At 37.3% G+C, this 18105-nt stretch overlaps 1 protein-coding gene across 6 annotated transcripts in view; it reads right to left on the reverse strand.

Moving 5' to 3' along the window:
- Positions 1–18105, reverse strand: part of KLHL32 (kelch like family member 32) — a 333784-nt gene that overhangs the window by 195958 nt on the left and 119721 nt on the right. For 5 of the 6 annotated variants that reach the window (XR_011166280.1, XM_069077193.1, XM_069077191.1 and 2 more), the window contains one exon: positions 9491–9671. The exons of the other annotated variant lie outside the window; for it this stretch is intronic. Coding sequence is in view for 4 of the 5 variants with exons in the window: in XM_069077191.1 (XP_068933292.1) it covers positions 9491–9671 (181 nt within the window). In the remaining variant the exon portion in view is untranslated. The remainder of the gene's footprint in view (positions 1–9490; positions 9672–18105) is intronic. 6 annotated transcript variants of the gene reach the window in all.

Below are 18105 nucleotides of genomic sequence, written 5' to 3' on the forward strand. Positions count from 1 at the left end.
TAGTTTTTGTGTTAAGTGTCTGAGGGCAGATTTAAACTCAGGTCCTCCTGACTCCAGGGCCAGTGCTCTATCCACTGCACCACATAGCCGCCCCTAAAGCCTTTCTTCTTCTTCTTTTTTTTTTGTTTTTTAGATTTTTCTTTTTGGAGGGGAGAAGGTAGGGCAAATGGGGTTAAGTGACTTGCCCAAGGTCACGTGGCTAGTTTTGTGTTTATTGTCTTAGGATTTGAACTCAGGTCCTCCTGACTCCAGGGCCAGTGCTCTATTCACTGAACCACCTAGCTGTCCCCTCCCTCACATTTATAATTATGAATGCTAACTGTAGTTACCTCTATCCTATTATCTTAGATTTCTTATCCTTTTCTTTTTCCTTGTTTCCTTATTTAGAGTCTGTTATGTTTCTGAATCATGCCTCCCTTAACCCACTCTCCCTATTTTTTTTTCTTTTCCCTTTTATTCATTTTCCTTGCTATTTATTTGCCTGCTATATAAGTTATATTTCTGTACCCAACTATGTGTATATTTATTTTTCCCTCCTTTTACTAGGATGGATAAGGCTGAGGTTCAAGTGTCATCTGCTCCACCTACTGCCTCCTCCTTGTTGAATAAACTCCTTTTTATACCCCATTTACATAAGATACTTTCCCGCAGTTCTTCCTCTCTCTTCCCTATTTTCCCAATGCATTCTTCTTCCCTCCCCATTCCTTTCTTTTTAAATCATCCAAACACAACAGAATCATAGCCAGGCCTTCTGTCTAATCTGACTCTACCAGTGACCCCCAGTGATGATAAAATTTTTAGGAGCTACATGTAATATCTCCCCATATAAAAACCTAAACAGTTTAGTCTTATTTAGTCCCTTATGATTTCTAACTCATATTTACCTTTTATGTTTCTCTTGACTCCTTTTATGTCAGATTTTCTATTCAGCTCTAGTATTTTATGCAAGAATGCTTGAAAGTCCTTTATTTAATTAACGATCCATTTTCCCCATTGCATCATATTCAGTTTTGCTGAGGTTATTCTTGGTTGTAAGCCTAGATTCTTTACCTTCTCAGAATATCATATTCCAAGTATTCTATTCCCCTGAAGTAGTGGCTGCTAAATTGTCTGTGATCCTGACAGTGGCTTCTTTGTACTTGAATTATATCTTTCTTCCTGGATGCTTGCAGTATTTTTTCTTTTACTTGGGTGCTCTGGATTTTGCCTATAACATTCCTGGCAGTTTTAGTTTTTGAGTTTCTTTTAGAATTCGGTGAATTCTTTCAGTTTCTGTTTTGCCTTTCCATTCTAAGATACCTGTTCAGTTTTTTTTTAGTGAATTTTTTTCACATATGATGTTTAGGATCTTTTTTACTATTGTCCATGGCTTTCAGGTTGTTCCATGATTCTTAAATTCTCTCTCCTCAATCTGTTTCCCAGGTCAGCTTTTTTCTCCCTATGAGATATTTAACATTTTCTCTTTTTTTCAGTCTTTTGATTTTATTTCTTAAGTCTCATGGAGTCAGCTCCCATGTTTAACCAATTCCAATTTTCAAGGCATTAATACCTTCAGTAACTTTTTGTACATCCAAATTTTCTAAGCAGTTAGTGGTCTTTTCATATCTTTCTTCCCTAGCTATTACCTCTTTTCCCATTCTTTCATCTACTGCTCTCATTTAGCTTTTACAATCACTTTTAGCTCCTTCTTTAATGCTTGTTTTAACTCTTTTGGGAATTCTTGTTAGATTCTTGTCCAAACTGCATTATCTTTGAGGCTTTTGTTTGTAGATTTTTTAAAAAATCGTCTTCTGTGTCTATGTCTTGAACTTCCCTGTCACCCTAATAGTTCTCTTTGACCAGGTTTTTTGTTTGTTTGTTTACTCATTCTTCTAGCCTACTTCTTGGCTTTGAATTTTATGTTAGTGATAAACTCTGCATATTTCAGCGAGCCAGCAGGGGGTGAAGGGAGAGGCTCAGAAGCCTGAACTTCTGTCTTACGTCCTTCTGGTGCTTTCACAGCCTCAGCCAGGGATCTGCAAGGTTTCAGTGCTCCCTAAGTAGTGTATTCCAGGGAGTAATCTGTTCATTGCTTACCTGTTATGAGTTCTGCAAGTTCTTTATCCAGGCTTGGGTCTATGGCTGGGAATTTCAGCAGACTGCTGCTTGACTCAGGCTCTACTGACTCACTGAAAGGCTCTCTAGTTTAGTTCCAGACTACTAAACTGCCACCTCCTCTTTGGTGTGGAATGCTTTACTCTGCCCCTAGGGTAAGAGTGACAGCTACATTTGCTTCCAGTTCTTGTTTCATGCTCATTATACACCAAGGGCCCAACTTGCATTCCTTGTTTTTCACTCCAGATCCATGACCTAATACTAGGGGAAACAGAGCTTCCAGATTGCACCCATTCCTGCACCAAGTACCTGCTCAGGGATTCCCCTGGACTTCTTTCTAGTGCCTTGTCCTGCCCCACTCTTGAGTTCCTAGGTGATAGAATGCTCCCTTCTGCACACACACACACTCACTCCCTCCTAGACAGATTTCCTCCTCAGTGTCCAAAGACCTCTTTATCCATCTTTGCATAAGCCACTGTAGGATAGAAAAATGACTTACCACAAGTTCTTTTTGGCTTTCTTGATCAGAATTCAGTCTCTAGATTTGTTAAGAAGGTGTGGAGAGAGAGGTAGACTCTAATGCTTCCTCTTACTCTACCATCTTTACTCTGTCCTCATAAAGGGATAATTTATGAAACTTTTAGGAAGCAAAATGGTGATCACTAAGGAACAGAAGGGCTTCATCAACAATATACCAAATAAACCTAATTTTCAGGAAAATTAATTCTGACTTTCATGGATAAATGAATGTCAAACTATGCAGTTATTGAGCAATTAATCATGCACTATTTTGACAGCTCTTGGATGGATATTTAAGTCTTAGTGTTATTTAATCCTTCATGTCTAGCCTTATTTTTTGAATATCCCTAATAGAAGAGGTCACCCCATATTTCTTTGCAAAAGTACCTATGGTTTAGACATAGCTTTGAATTGACTCCTACACTTGCTAGCTGTAGACAAGTTATACTGCTCTTAGTTTTCTTTTCTTGTAAAATAGGCACAAAAATAAATGTATTCCCCAACTCATGGGGCTGTTTTAAAGAAAGTCTGTAATTAGTTAATTATTCTATATTTTATTCCCCTGTGAATCATTTTTGCTCTATCCTATGGCTCTAAACCATGTCACTTACCATGAAGAGTAGCTGTCAATACCTAGGATTAGCAAGAGAGAACAAAATCTATTCCCATTACTAAAAACAAACAAAAAAACTTAGATGCAAAGACATTGCCAATGGTGAATAACATTTTAATGTATGAACACCAACACCATGTGTATTACTCATACCTAAGCAACCTAGAAGTACTTTCTTAAATGTCTCATTTACTAATAAGAAGAGTACTAAGCACAGGAGAAAGTTTGAGTCATCATGACTTCAATTAAGCACAGCCTGCCTATCACAGACCTTACTGCATTCTGCTTTGTATCATAGGTATTTTTGTCTGTATGTTATCTTCCTTATTAGATTCTAATGTTCTTTGGAGTAGGGGCTTTTTCTTATCCATGTCAGTGGCCTTGACAGAACCTAACAGCGTTTCTACACACAGAAGGTATTCAAATATTTGCTGAACAAATGAATGCATGAATGACATTTTTTTGGGAAGGAAGCTACATTATTTATTAGATATTTTCATCCTTCTCTCAAAAATTCCATCAATTTCTGCAATTTTTTTAACATATTCAGCAATTCTGAACCTAAGGTTATTTCAACACTGACCAAATAAAGGACTATTTAGGTTCTCAAGTAAGTGGTTTACATGACCAAATCATTCCTGATTATTCCATGGTCAAAATGTCAACGCCACAAAGGAACAAAATCACTATTACCTTTACTGAAAGGAAATTGAAAAAAAAAACTTTGAATTTTCTACATAAAATGTGTAATATTTTTGGTGTATATTTTTAGCTGATTAAACTGGAAGATGTTTTTATTGTTATTTCACTTAACTACAGTGGTGATATAAAATGATTCCAGGGTCACTAGGAAACATACAGGTGAGTCTGAGTTGACAACTTAACAAAACAGCAATGATGGCAGCTGCTATAATTATTTAGTGACATACACAATCACTGAGCTATCTGCACTCTCCTAGTAACTATGTGATTCACTTATTTTTGTCACTGTTAAGCATCAGGAAAATTATTACCAGGGTATATTTGTTCTTGAAATTGTAATAGCTTCTCTACTGATTTTTTTTTTAAATGAGAGGAATCTAGACTCAAATGTTGATAAGAATGCTTAATAAGAAAATCTCATTGCGAGTAAATTATTCCATGGAAGTATAAAACCAAATAGATTTATCATCAGAGGGAAAAAAAGAGGGGAATAAAAATGTTCTACTCAAATTATATTTGTGCCTCTCTTATATTGCCACTGACTAGAAACGTTCATCATTAAAATTTCACCAAAGTGCCCCAAAGACAACTACATTCTATATAAATATTTCATCTACTATCTTAAATGTAAAGAAAATTCACAGAATAAATTATACAAATATTTTGAAGGTATACTGACATATTCATCTTCCCTCAGTCTTTCCAAAATTTCCAAACTTTTCCAAAGGCCTTCATGTTACCTTGAAGGCTGATTAAAATATCCTCATTCTCATCTATGATGTTTGATTCCTAATAGATACTAGGCTTCAAATAACTGACAGGTGACAGAATAAAATAAAATTTTTTGAACATGACACTTCAAAAATAGTTTAATTTGGGGCAAAAGTGAGCACATTAACTGAATATAATGGTCAAACATGGTCCATTCGGGGATGATATCTTTGTACTTTTCCCAAAGTAGATGTTAATTTGGTAAACTAAGATGTGCTTCCTCTCTCTTTCTTATAGACTATAGCCTCCACTGAAAGGTGGGAATCCAGCATTAACACGCAATCACTGCATTGGTGAAAGATCCCCATGAACACACTACACTCTTTTAGACAAAGAATCACAGGACTGAGGACTCAACATTAGACTCTGAAAGCCACAGGCAAAGTCATAAACATAGGCTAGACCATATGGACAGTTCTGATGGAAAGTAATGAATGTCATGCTTTTTAACAGTGAAATTCATATACCAAGAAATTAACCAAGGAATAGCATGCTATTATGCCATGTAAAATGAAAAGAGATACGTCTATACTTACACAAACAAAAGTAATCATTCTTTTACTGTGCTCTTGGGGCTTTATAGGGAAAAGGAAGATGTTGGAAGTGAGCACGTTTCCAAAATGATATTTAGTAAATGACTGCATACTTTCCATCAAATTGAAATAATTTTCACGAAGATAAACCTTTCAAATTATCCTTTTAAAAGACATGAGAGGGTTATTGTATGGACAAAGGGGTCACTTGGGAGCTGATTGAGTTTTAAGCTCTGCCATGGCTTTGTTATGAAACTCTGGACAAATGTGCACACAGTAATTTCTGGGAAACAATTATCTGTTGTTCCTACCTACTCCACAAAAGCAATGGAGAAACACTACAAGCCAAGGAATCCCATTTACATTTCTTGTTATTGGCAATGTTCTTGCTCTCTCTGGTATTGTGGGAAAGGCACTAAACTTGAAGTTGAAAGAACGAGGTTTAATTCTGAGCTCTACCACTTCAGAGCTCTTTGACCTAAGACTTTACTGGATCTCAATTTCTCATTTGTGAATGGGAATAAAGTATTTTCAACTGTTTACCTCATGAGGTTGTTGTAAGCTTTGAATGAGATACTGTGTGTAAACAGTTTTGTATCCTTTAAGTATTATACAAATGTGAATTATTATTTCCTTTCATTTAGAAACAAATATTACCCCCAATTTATGGAATAAGGCAAAATGATGCTTTAAGAAGAAATATATATATATATATGTGTGTGTGTGTGTGTGTCTGTACGATATCTATATATCCATACAATCTATGTATACACACATATGCACATACACACATACATATGCGTATTTTCACAATGAATACATATATGTACATATATGTGTGCGTGTATAAATATATATGTATATGAAATGAAAGGCCATTTAGCATTGATTGGGCTATACTTGATAAAATATATAATAGTTAATAAGCAGTTGTTTGCAATGTCCCAAAGAAGATTGAATATTACCCTCTTAACAGATCATATCCATTCTATAAATTTTTACTGCTTAACATTCCCTTTTACGTGTGTCAGAATAAAACTGCTTGTTTAATACTTGCATCACATTTGTACTCTCCTCCCTTCCCCTCTCACCTCCACTCCCTGATAAGGAAGCCCTTTAAGATACCCAAAGAAAAACTGTTCCTGAGGAAGGGGTAGATTCAAAATATAAAGAGCCTAGCTCCTTGGTTAAGGAGAGAGGCACACCTAGTGCGATGAACCCAGAGCAAACCTCAAGGGCAGGTAAAGAAAAGGGTGTGACTTAAACATCGTGGTACCTAGTTAGCTGCAGTGCTAACCTAGCATAAGAGAAACAGCAAAAAGCTAAGTAACTGACATCTAAGCTGTAGAAGGTGGTATTATGATGCCCCAAACTGCAAATGGTAGAACATACTCTCCCCCATGAAGGGAAGGGGGAATTGGTGATTCTACACAAATACACACAGACACACGCATACACATACACACACACACCACATAGACTATATATTGGAAACTTCTCAAAGGCAAGGACCATCTATCTATCTTGCTTCACAATGCTTTGTACCAAATGGGTATTTACTGTGATTTGATAGACCAGGGAGTAAACTAGAATTAAACAAAGTCTAAAAGGAGGGATTTAATGCTACTGCAATCCATCCAAACCTAGCAGAATAGGTATGAGGGAATGACAAGCAGTCATTACACATTTATAAATATAGTCCCCTCTCAATTATACTCATATATATTATGTTTCCACCAATGAAAGCAAGTCCTGGTCTGGACTATTCAAAAATCATTCTTGATTTGCCCCATCGAACACTCTGGTGAAGCCCATGGAACCCTTATCAGAACAATGTTTTTAAATGTATAAAATAAAATATACAGGACTGCAAAGGAAACCAATGATATTGAAATATAATTGTGTGTGTGCATTAACACATGCATATGTATATGTGTGTATTTTAACAAGCAAGTTCACAGATCGCAGGTTAAAAACCCTTGCAATCTGAAAAAGGACGCTGTGCATCCTTTTGAGGCACAGGTGGGTCTAACTGCTCCAAGAAGCCATAATAGTTTAAAGAAAAAAAAAGTAGTCGTTCTGAAAAGCACTCCTCTTCCTCTTCTTGTCTCTCTGGTTCACCTCCTTTGGTTCACACTCTTCTGGGGAATGGCTTGTCTCAACCTTTCAGTCTAAATCATAGCACAGGCTCTTACAACTAAATTTCCTGGGGTTTAGAAGTCATCATTTTGGCCCAGTCCTTACTATATTCCAATAAATAATGATTTTATTTATATCAGTAAGTAATTTAGTCAAGGACAAGGACAAGTGGCAATGAGAATTTGATGGCAGCACTGACAAGTTTTCAATTCTGATAACACATTCATATGTAAGAACTGAAAGCCAAGTATGTCACCCTTTAGAAACGGTCATAACTGCAAAATATAGCATGAAGGGTTCATCTGAAGAAACTAGGAAATGTGGCAAAATTAATTCTCAAATGTTTTGGTCTCTAGGTTTGCACAATTAGCAACATACTCATCTCTCACCTCTGCAGTATGAGGTGAGTAAAAAAGAGACCTCTAACCCTGTTAAACAACATTCAGTCTAATATAAATGAAAATGCCAGTGGAAATAGGACTACAAACACACACACACACACACTCACACACAAACACACACACCTCACACACAATCAATTTCTAAAAGATACAACCCCCAACTCAAGGCCTGATAAACTGAGCCCTGGGAAGGCCAATGGCATGATATGCTTATCATAATTTGAGTAATATTTAAAGGATCTTGTGAACCTAGTACCTTCACAATATTTCTCATATACATCCCCTTCTCTCTTCTGACACAGTCATCATGAGCGTGCAAGCTGTCATCATCTTACACCTATCCTATTGCAGAAGTCTTCTGGTTAGTTTCCCTTGATACAAATTTCTTCCCACTCCAATCTGTACTCCATTCAACTACCAAAGTGATCTTCTTCTTCTTTTTTTTAAAGTAATTGGGGTTAAGTAACTTGCCCAAGGTTACACGGCCAGTTTTTTTGTGTGGGTGTTAAGTATCTGAGGCCGGAACTGATCCCGGGTCCTCCCGACTCCAGGGCTGGGGCTCTTACTCACTGAGCCACCTAGCGGCCCCTAAAGTGATCTTCTAAACAACAGGTATGACCATGTCACCCCCCCCCCCACCCAATTAACTCCAATGGCTCCCTATTACCTCCAGGATCAAATATGAAATTCTCTGGCATTCAAAGTTTTTCACAACCTGGGCTCCTTATACTTTTCCTGTCTTCTTACACTCTACTCTCCTCCAATCTCTATTACCCAGCAACACTGGTCTACTTGGTGTTCCTTACACACAACATTTCATCTCCCATTTTTGAGCGTTTTCACTGGCTATTCCCCAGCATCTGGAATCCTTACTTTCATCAATTCCATCTAATGGTTTCCCTGGCTTCTTTCAAGACACAGCTGAAATTCCACTTTCCCAAGCTGCCCCATACACTTTACCCCTGGCAAGGATTAGTGCCTTCTCTCTCAGATTATCTCCCATTTATGTGAGTAGATATCCTCTATATACAGAGTTATTTTCATGTTGTCTCTCCCATCAGAATGCGAGTTTTTTGAGAGTATGGACCATGTTTTTGTCTTTATTTCCAGAGCTCTGCACAGTGCTTAGCACATAGTATGTACTTAAAAATAATTACTAAATAAAGAGCCTATCATTGATCAGGGAAGGAAGAAAGGAAGGAAGGCCCATATGTACATAGCTGTATAGCATACATAAGTCCTTTAACCTCTTACTGTACCAACTAATGCTCTATGAGTTCCAAGACCAGTCTGTAGCACTAAAGAGTTTCCTTACTGGGAGTTCCCTACATTGATGAAACCAGAGATTTAGACCAAAAAAAAAATCCTGAAAACCAAGTGTCATTTCTTTTTTTCTATGATAACACAAAGCCATGTTTAATCATGATATAAGGTGAAATACCAATGACCAGTGAGAAATAGGATTTCATCCCATCCTCAGTGATGTGATGAGGACTGTCCCAAACTGGAACAATTCCAGATAAATTCTAGTGCAGTTAAAATAGCTTTTAGAGTGATCCCAGACTCTGGGCCTATCTACCACTTAGATAATCACAGAGGTTCCTGTTAGACTTGTCCTTAACTGGTTGATGACAACAAAACCATCAGAACATCCCTCTGCATTTCTAAATTATTTCATCAAAAACAACAATGAAAAAATCAAACTCATTTCCACTTACTCGGAAATAATCACTGCAAGCTGCCAGGACAGCCTTGTGGGCATGGAATTTCTGCTCTTCAGCTATGAGGGTGACATCACAGAGAACACCATCACTTCTTTGCTGATTCAAGGCTGCCAGGACAGCATCATGGTGAGAATCGGACTGACAAAGCCTCCTGCCTGTCCGCATTTCTTGAATACTGCAAACAAGATAAAGTAAATCAGTGTAACAATGACTGCATAGAAAGAACAGATGTGATCAAATCTTTCCCAAACTCTAACTCTGTTAGAGAAATATATAGAGAGGAAATATACAGAGAGGAGTCTAGCCCCTGCCCTCCAGGAAATGATAATCTATAGGGAGGAAAATGATTAGAGCTTCAAAGGAGGGAGAAGAGTACCTGGGATGGAGGTGAGGGGAAATAGTGAATATGAACTTAGTCTTGATGGGTAAATCTGGGGTAGCAACAAGACCTGAGTCTGAAACCTGGCTGTTTAACTTCTCATAGTTTCAATTTCCTCATCTGCAAAGTGGAGATAAAACAACCTGCACTACATACTTTAAATTTTTGCTGGAAGTTAAGGTCTTTGTAAATTTTAAAGCTACAAGTTTGTATATACCAGGGTATTCCAAAGTCTTAGTTCTGTTTTAAGCTCTTAAAGCTTATAAATTTTAAGCGATTTAAGCTTGATTTATCTAATTTAAATTGCACTATTATTTAAAATTATACTAAGACTTTCGGGACACCCTGTATATATGTATATTTGTTCAGACTTCAGAAGCCATTTTGGGGGTTTCTTAGCAAACATAATGGAGTCATTTGCATTTCCTTCTCCAGCTCATTTACAGATGAGAAAACTGAGGCAAACAGGGGTAAGTGACTTGCCCAGGGTCACATAGTTATTTCGTGTCTGAGGCTAGAATTGAATTCAGGAAGATGAATCTTCCCTGACTCCAGACCTGGTACTCTATGCACTATTCCACCTAAAATATGTATATATATGCTATTTGTGTATGTGTGTGTGTATATGCACCTATATGTATATATATATATATATATATATATAAATTATTTTTCATAGGAAGATACATATAGTGAATATATGTGTGTGTGTTTTCTTGGTTGGGTAGAGGAAAATATTCTAAGAGGGAAGTAACCTGGTCACTGAGAGCCTTAAATTAAGGACAACCAACAGTCAACTGGACCAAATCATCCCAGCCCTTGTACCCCAACCTCTTACTAGTGCACTACTGAATTTGTTCTGAGTTAGCATAAAGATGTTAAATTGAGACAAACCTCTGAGGCCACTTGGCTTGTTACTTTATCTGCTAGTCAATGGGGGTCCTGGGAAGTAATATAATCAGGCTTATTGCTTTAGGAAGCACATAATGCATCTATATTTATAAGGCTTTACTTACAGTAGTCCTGGTTATGGTAATGCTCTCATTTCCATTCTCCCCATGTGTATCAATCAATCACGTTTATTTATACACCATCTCAAGGAACAGGTTTAACCAAATTACTGGCATGGTAGAAAAAAATACACACCTCATGTATTCTCTCTCTCTCTCTCTTTCTTTCCCTCCCTCCCTTCTCCCTTCTCTATTCCTCCCTACCCCCCCCCCCCCCCCACTTCTCCTCTCTTCTTCCCTCCTAGCCCCAGCATGGCAGAGGACAAAAGCCTGGAAATAGGTACAACGCAGGCTCAGAACCTGATTTCTACCATGAACGCTGATCATCAGAGCTCACTCTGGACAACAGAATCATTCTTCAAGATTTCTTCAAAATAACAGTGCACCTAATGGCAATAATGAATGACAGAAAGCAAAATAAACACTGGTTAGGGAAGAGTTTTCAAGCTGATATCATATAAAAGCAAACTGGATCAAAGCATCTTAAAATGAGGTCTTTGAAATTCAAGCTGCCTAAGGAGAACATCAAATGAAACCCAGCATGCTTTAATGGAGGTTTCTAAAGCTGAAATCAAACATGTTTAAAGTCGGGTAGCTAAGTCTGCTGTTTATTGTAGATTTATGAATGGATTAAATGATTTTCCTTCTCTAAAACTGAAAAAAAGGAGGCACCCCTCAGCTTTCTCTTCACACTCATTTTCATGAACATCCAAAGAACCTAGTCAACAACACTTATACAATACAGGATTTTTATGCCAAAATCTACAAATGTACTAAGTGCATCTCAAGACCTATTTCATTGAAGTCAAACTGCATCTCAGGCCCTCATCAGTCATCTTCATTTTTGTGTTGCCATTGAACTTTAATGACTCTGCAACAAAGAGTGAGGCTGACAACTTTGTGCAACTCTGCCTCACATAAATCCAATTCATGCACAAGTCAAGCTATCACCCCATGATTTTGTCCATATTCTCTAAAAATGAAGAACCAACAATAACAACAATTTAGAGGCAAAGACCGCTTTAATGATTGCCTATTACCACTCAGTTTTTTATAGATATCTGAGCCCCAGAGTGGGTAAATAACTTGCTCAAGATCATATAGCCAGTTATTAAAGTAGGGACTAGAACCTTCAACGTCTGACCTTCGGTTCTGTGTCCTTTCCCTTATATCAAGGGACCTCTTTATTCTTTATTCCTCAGACTTACTATGTATATCTTGGTCCGAGTGATCAGGTTAATGTAAACTCTCTGTGAAAGTTCCAATGTGGTAAAGCAAAGGGTGCTTAGGAAAGAAGTCAAACTAAACCCAACTCCCGTCCAGTGACTACTACAACGGACGAGGACCTACATGGCCAAATCAGAGCTATTTCTCAATCTATGGCTAGTTCACACACTCAGGAATCAAATTTGCAACAATGATATAAGCAAACTGAGGTAATAGGCTCCCATAAGGATTTCCATTTGCCAAGAATCAAACTAAGGAGAACTGATTACCACCATCACCATCACAGAATGGTCAGCCCTACCTTTATGCAACTGCCTTTGTAATGTGAAAAGGCTATGAAAAGGCCCATGCACCAACCTACACTCTTCTATGGGGGAATGCCACAGTTAGAGAAATTCCCATTGTTTTATGTCACTATCTGCAGTCAAGTTACTGGCTCTAGAAGACCCATGTAGAATCCAAATGTCCTCCTGACCCAAACAACCATACATTAACCCATTAACATGAAATTAGCTTAGATCAGTAGAGCAAGGCCCATAAAGAAAAGAACATCAAAGAAGAAAACTGCAAGGGGCTGGAAGTTTGGGTGTTTTGAAGCAGAAATGTCAAACAGCCCTCAACACTCCAGAGTGTGGCCCAAAACAGATTAAAATATAACTGGGATATATTTATTTATTTTTTATTTTTTTTTGCTTTTTGGAGGGCAATTGGGGTTAAGTGACTTGCTCAATGTCACACTGCTAGTTTTTGTGTTAAGTGTCTGAGGCCAGATTTGAACTCAGGTCCTCCTAACTCCAGGGCTGGTGCTCTACTCACTATGCCACCTAGTTGCCCCACTGGGAGATATTTAACAAAAATAAATAAAAACACAATAAAACATATAATATTAACATAAGGTTTTCTAAGTCACCGTATGCCCACAAGGATCCATATACATTGTGTAGTAGCCCTTGTTAATGAGTTTGACACCACTGATTTGGAGAACACATTGGTGAAATAATGTGATGTTGCAAAGAAAGGGGCCATAGGAAGTGTCTGTGATCTAGCCATGCTAGCCTTTTTGTTGTTCCTCACAGCAGACAGTTCATCTCCTCCAGACCTGAACTCCACTACATCTTCACCTCCACCTCCCAGGATGTCTGGTTTCCTTCCACATGAAGCTTTTCCTAATCCCTTAGATTTTAATGCCTTTCCTCCCCCAAAAAACCCCACGTTGTATTGAGGTGTATTTTGTAGATATTCCATACGTCATTTTATAGAGAGGCATTCTAGTACAGTGGATAGAAATCTGGCCATAGAACTACGAAGACCTGTGTTCAGGCCCCGATTCTGATACACACTGGCTCTGTGACCCTGGATGAGTAATTTAATTTTTCAGCGCCTTAACTATCTGAGACTTTAAATTGCAGAGAAGGTACAGACTTGCTTTGGAAGGAGTTGCCTCACCAAAGAGCAATAAAATCATAAGTCCAGTACCTATCCCTATGATTTCGTATATACATCTGTTGTCCCCCCAAATAGAATGTAGGTCTTTTACCTTTGTATCTCCAGAATTTGATTCAGTGACTGGTATATTAGAAACTACTTAATAAATGCCTGTTGATTGACTGATTGGAGCATTCTTCCATCAGTTCCAAAGGGACAAAAGTAGGTAGGCAAAAGAGATGACTGAGTGAGGGGAAGGAAGATGTTTTGGGAAATGAACATAAAATATAAATTTTTAAATGTAAATAATAACTAAGCAGACATGCTCTGAAAATAACTCTGTGTGTGTGCGTGTGTGCATGTGTTTTTCATCATTTCAGTCTTGTTCAACTCTTCCTGACTCCATTTTGGGATTTCTTGGCAAAAATAATGGAATGGTTTATTACTTCCCCAGCTCATTTTAGAGATGAAGAACTGAGGCAAACAGAGTTAAGTGATTTGCCCAGGGTCACATAGATACTAAATGTCTGAGGCCAGATTTGAACTCTGGAAGATGAGCCTTCCTGATTCCAACCCCAATGCTCTATCCACTGTGCCACCTCACTGCTCTGTTAAGGGGATCAACAATAACAAAGCCAAAGAGGGCAGACCATACCTGGGTTTTTAACTGAAGAAAGAGGTTGGTCACTCTTCCTCATCTGTTCAACCCAGCACACTGTTCCTTTGTAGTAGTATGGCAATAAGGACTTAGATCTTTACTCAGGCAGTATTCCACCAATTCAAACTCCCCAAATGACTCAGAAATATTCCAGCAACTCCATGCACAAGGCTGGTTCAAGCCATTTTATTTTACCAAGACTGTGATGCCATTTACTTGATAAACCAAGGTAAATACTCAGGTGTATTCATGTCATTGACATTCAGAACGGATAGGCTATGATTCATGTGAAATGCAAGTGGACAGCCAATTAATCTTATTAGGTCCTCTTGACTCAGGAAGAATGGGAATGTCAGTACAGTGACAAGGGGAAAAAAATGACAAGAAGGGAAGATCAAGGAAGTGCTCGTGGGAAGGTGGGAGGATTATTTTCAATTGAAATGTGGCAGTTCATTTTGAAATGGTTACAGCTGACTGAATATGCACCCAGAGCATTCATCAGAAGGCATATGTTTTTAAGGAGTAAAAACACTCCTAGATTCAAAGTTGTAAGGGGCCTAGAGGGAAATCAAGAGGTGTATAGTAGCCACAAAAAGATTACAACAATTTTCCAGGGCTGCCTCATTTTAAAAAAGTGGTATAAGGCACAACGCTGAGGAAATATATGATAGGAAAAGGCAAAGGACTAATCACATAGCAGAAGGGAGGAATATCAAGTGGATAGCCTGAATACTGGCTGCTTTAGTACTACAAAAAAGTAAAAAGATACAGAGAAAGGAAGTCATGAACAAGCATTTTTATTAAGTGTGTCCTATCTGCCTGGCACTATACTAAGCACCAAGAATACACAGAAAGGCAAAAAGAGCTCACTGGTTAACTACCCTTAGAGAGTCAATGGGATATGGACAAGAATCCTATAGAAGGAGAAGGCACGGATGGGCTGCATTCTGCACCAATCAATGATGGGCACCATTCTCCATCTATATCAGTGAAAACATGGATCTGCTGAAGTAACAAGGAAATTTCCTGGAAGGTAAAAAATGTTTTGGGTTTTTTTGTTTATTATCTGTACCATACCAGTCTCATTGCTTGATTTTTTCTCTTTGCCCTCAACATAAAAAAATTTAATAAAAAAGTCACAGCAGAAAATTTGTCTTAGAATCAGTCTGTAAAGCTAGAAGAGATGTTAGGGATCATCTAGTGCAAACCACTCATTTTTCAGGTAAGGAAACTGAAGCCAAGAAAGGTTAGTAGCTTGCCCAAGGTCACAAAGGTAATCAGTAGCAGAGTCAGGATTTGAACACTATCTGTTAACTCCAAATCTAAATCCAACGCTTTTTATATTTGCTAATTAAGTCTTCATGAGAGCCCTTTAATATCCTCTCAAAAAAGGATGGAGTGAATATTGAACACATCAGCCATTTGCTATTCTCTCCTACACATAATTTCCTGTTATCTAATATTGAATTTGGTTGATGTGTTGGTTAATTTTGCTGGACTGCATTTTTCTTTCCTATATTATTCTTTGTCATAATTGGGGGAGGGGGACTCTGGAAGGGGAAGGTGAGATTTAATGGGAAATGTAGGTAATGTAAGAACAAAATATGTTCATGAAATACATTAAAAAGATAAATAAAAATAGTTGGACATTTTTAGAAATATGTGTCACAAAGAATACAACAGTGTAATTCTCCTTTCTCTGATAAAATATATGCATACAGATGCACAAAATGAATGTCTTGTTATAAAGATTTGGAACATCCAAGCTCAATAAAAATAAACTTTTCACCAATCTTTATTTTTGTGGTATATCCAATTTGTAATGACTATTTTTACACAATTATTTTCCTGATATATAGAAAACATAATAATGAGACAATAAAAAATAAAATTTATGCCACAAAATTATTTAGCTCCTTACTAAAGAATTCTGAGGGGAAGGTGGTTTTCTGATCACTGAACTTTAAAATTTTTAAATTTGGAAATTCCAAAATTTCTTTTGTCTTCTTTTATGTCATCTTAAATGTTAAGTGTATTTTGAAATTTGACTTGTAGCAGAGAGAATGAATGTATCACAATAATTACCTTCTAATGTTTCCTTTCTCATTCCCTTAATATAGCAGCACAATTTATATCCTTATTATTAAGGCTGAATCAGTATTTGCATTACAGACTTCTATTGACAGGGTTTAAATCTTGCCAGGAAAAAGCAGCTGTAAGTGGAAATTTGGCAAAGAATAAAGGGCTCAGAGGTGCAATAAATTTATTGTTACAAAATTTAACATGACCAATTTTTAAATATACACATTTTTAAAAATTACAACACTGTTACTATTTAAGACATTTGGTATAAGATCACAAATATTTTGGAAGCAATATGCTAAAAGCTATTAAAAACAGAGACAAATCTTCTGACACTTGGCAAGAAATAAAGGCCTAAAAATTATTATTATTGTGTTCTGAGTGTGATTTTTCCACCATGGCATCCAGATGAAAATTTCCAAAAGAATTTCATTTGGATAGCCCACATGTATACATGGACATTTAACAAAGAAATTAAGCTCCATTTGATGTAAACAGTCATTAATAATAAACTGAGCCATATGTAAATAGAAAGTACAAGTAAGACCATTTCTAATTAGGTAGCCAAACTCTTGCTTATTGCGAAGAGATCCCTTAGAATCACAATCTGTTCCTGATGCTTTAATGGATCATGATCTCATTGGTATGGCCTCTCTAGCAATGGAGATCACAAATGCTTAACTAAATTTCCTAAAACTTACTCTTTCGGCATTCTTTTTATCTCAATTGAGTTTAGTTAGTTTTCAGCATTCACTTCTATAAGTTTTACATTTTCTCCCCCTCCTTCCCCTGTCCCTCTCCAGGATTTCAGCATTTTTTCTTTCTAAAACTTGAGGGTGAAGAAAGAGAAGTCAGAAGAAGAAAAGAAACGAATCCTCCAGAGACTGTGCTGAAGTAATGGAGTTTGGTCAGAGCTATAACTAGTAATTTTGGCAGTTAAAGCAAGAGAATCACAGGTGAGGCAAAGCAAAGATTACGAGGACTCAAATTAAGCATGAAATTCTTATTTTAACATAATACAAAAAAACAAAACAAATTTTGTTGCGTGGCTAGAGGAATACTTTACTTCTTTACCTTCCATCCTTCCAGAGTCCATATGTTAAAAATTTATACCTTCTTAATTTTGGTATTCCAGGGGCATAGCCCCCATCACCTCACCCTAGTGATGATTCTATGACTAAAAAGAAGTAAGATATCAATTTCCTGAGGAAAGCTCAAAGGATACATCCTCCATCCTCCAAGCATGAGATCCACCAGTCAAGAAAGGTTGCCATGTTAAAACAGAAAAGCAAGTCCAGTCCAGAAAGGGACCTGCCTTTGGCGGTGGGTGAGCCTTTCCTAATCAGTTTATTTTAGATCTTCAAGAGTCTCATGAGAATAGAAACTGCCTTTATCTTTTCCCCACCACTACAATTTTAAAAGCTCTACCCAGAAGATCTGGAACCATCAGTCTGTCCAGAAATACCACAACACTCTACCTTCACTGCCCTAAGTTAATGGAACACTGGAAGATCCCAAACTCCTTGTGAAAGCATGACTCTTCTCAGCAACATGTGATAAGTACAGAATTAACTAAGTTTAGCCACAAAAATACATGGGTCAGAGAAGGGTACAGATACACCCTTAATGATGATAACAACAACAATAATGTTCAGGAGAAATTCATATTCTGCAACCTCTGCTAGTTCGATATTAATCATTTTAACAATTTTTATAAAGAAGACGTTTCCCTATGAGTTTTCTATAGCACTCAAAGATTCATTTTCACAGAATGAATTTGGTGCATGCTCAGCTACTTTTTAAAGATGTAAATTTCTTAAACAGCTGC

Source organism: Petaurus breviceps, unplaced genomic scaffold (assembly GCF_028583685.1).
Source record: "Petaurus breviceps papuanus isolate PSGF00001 unplaced genomic scaffold, PetGlider_PUasm1.0 90977, whole genome shotgun sequence".
Lineage (NCBI taxonomy): Eukaryota > Metazoa > Chordata > Mammalia > Diprotodontia > Petauridae > Petaurus > Petaurus breviceps.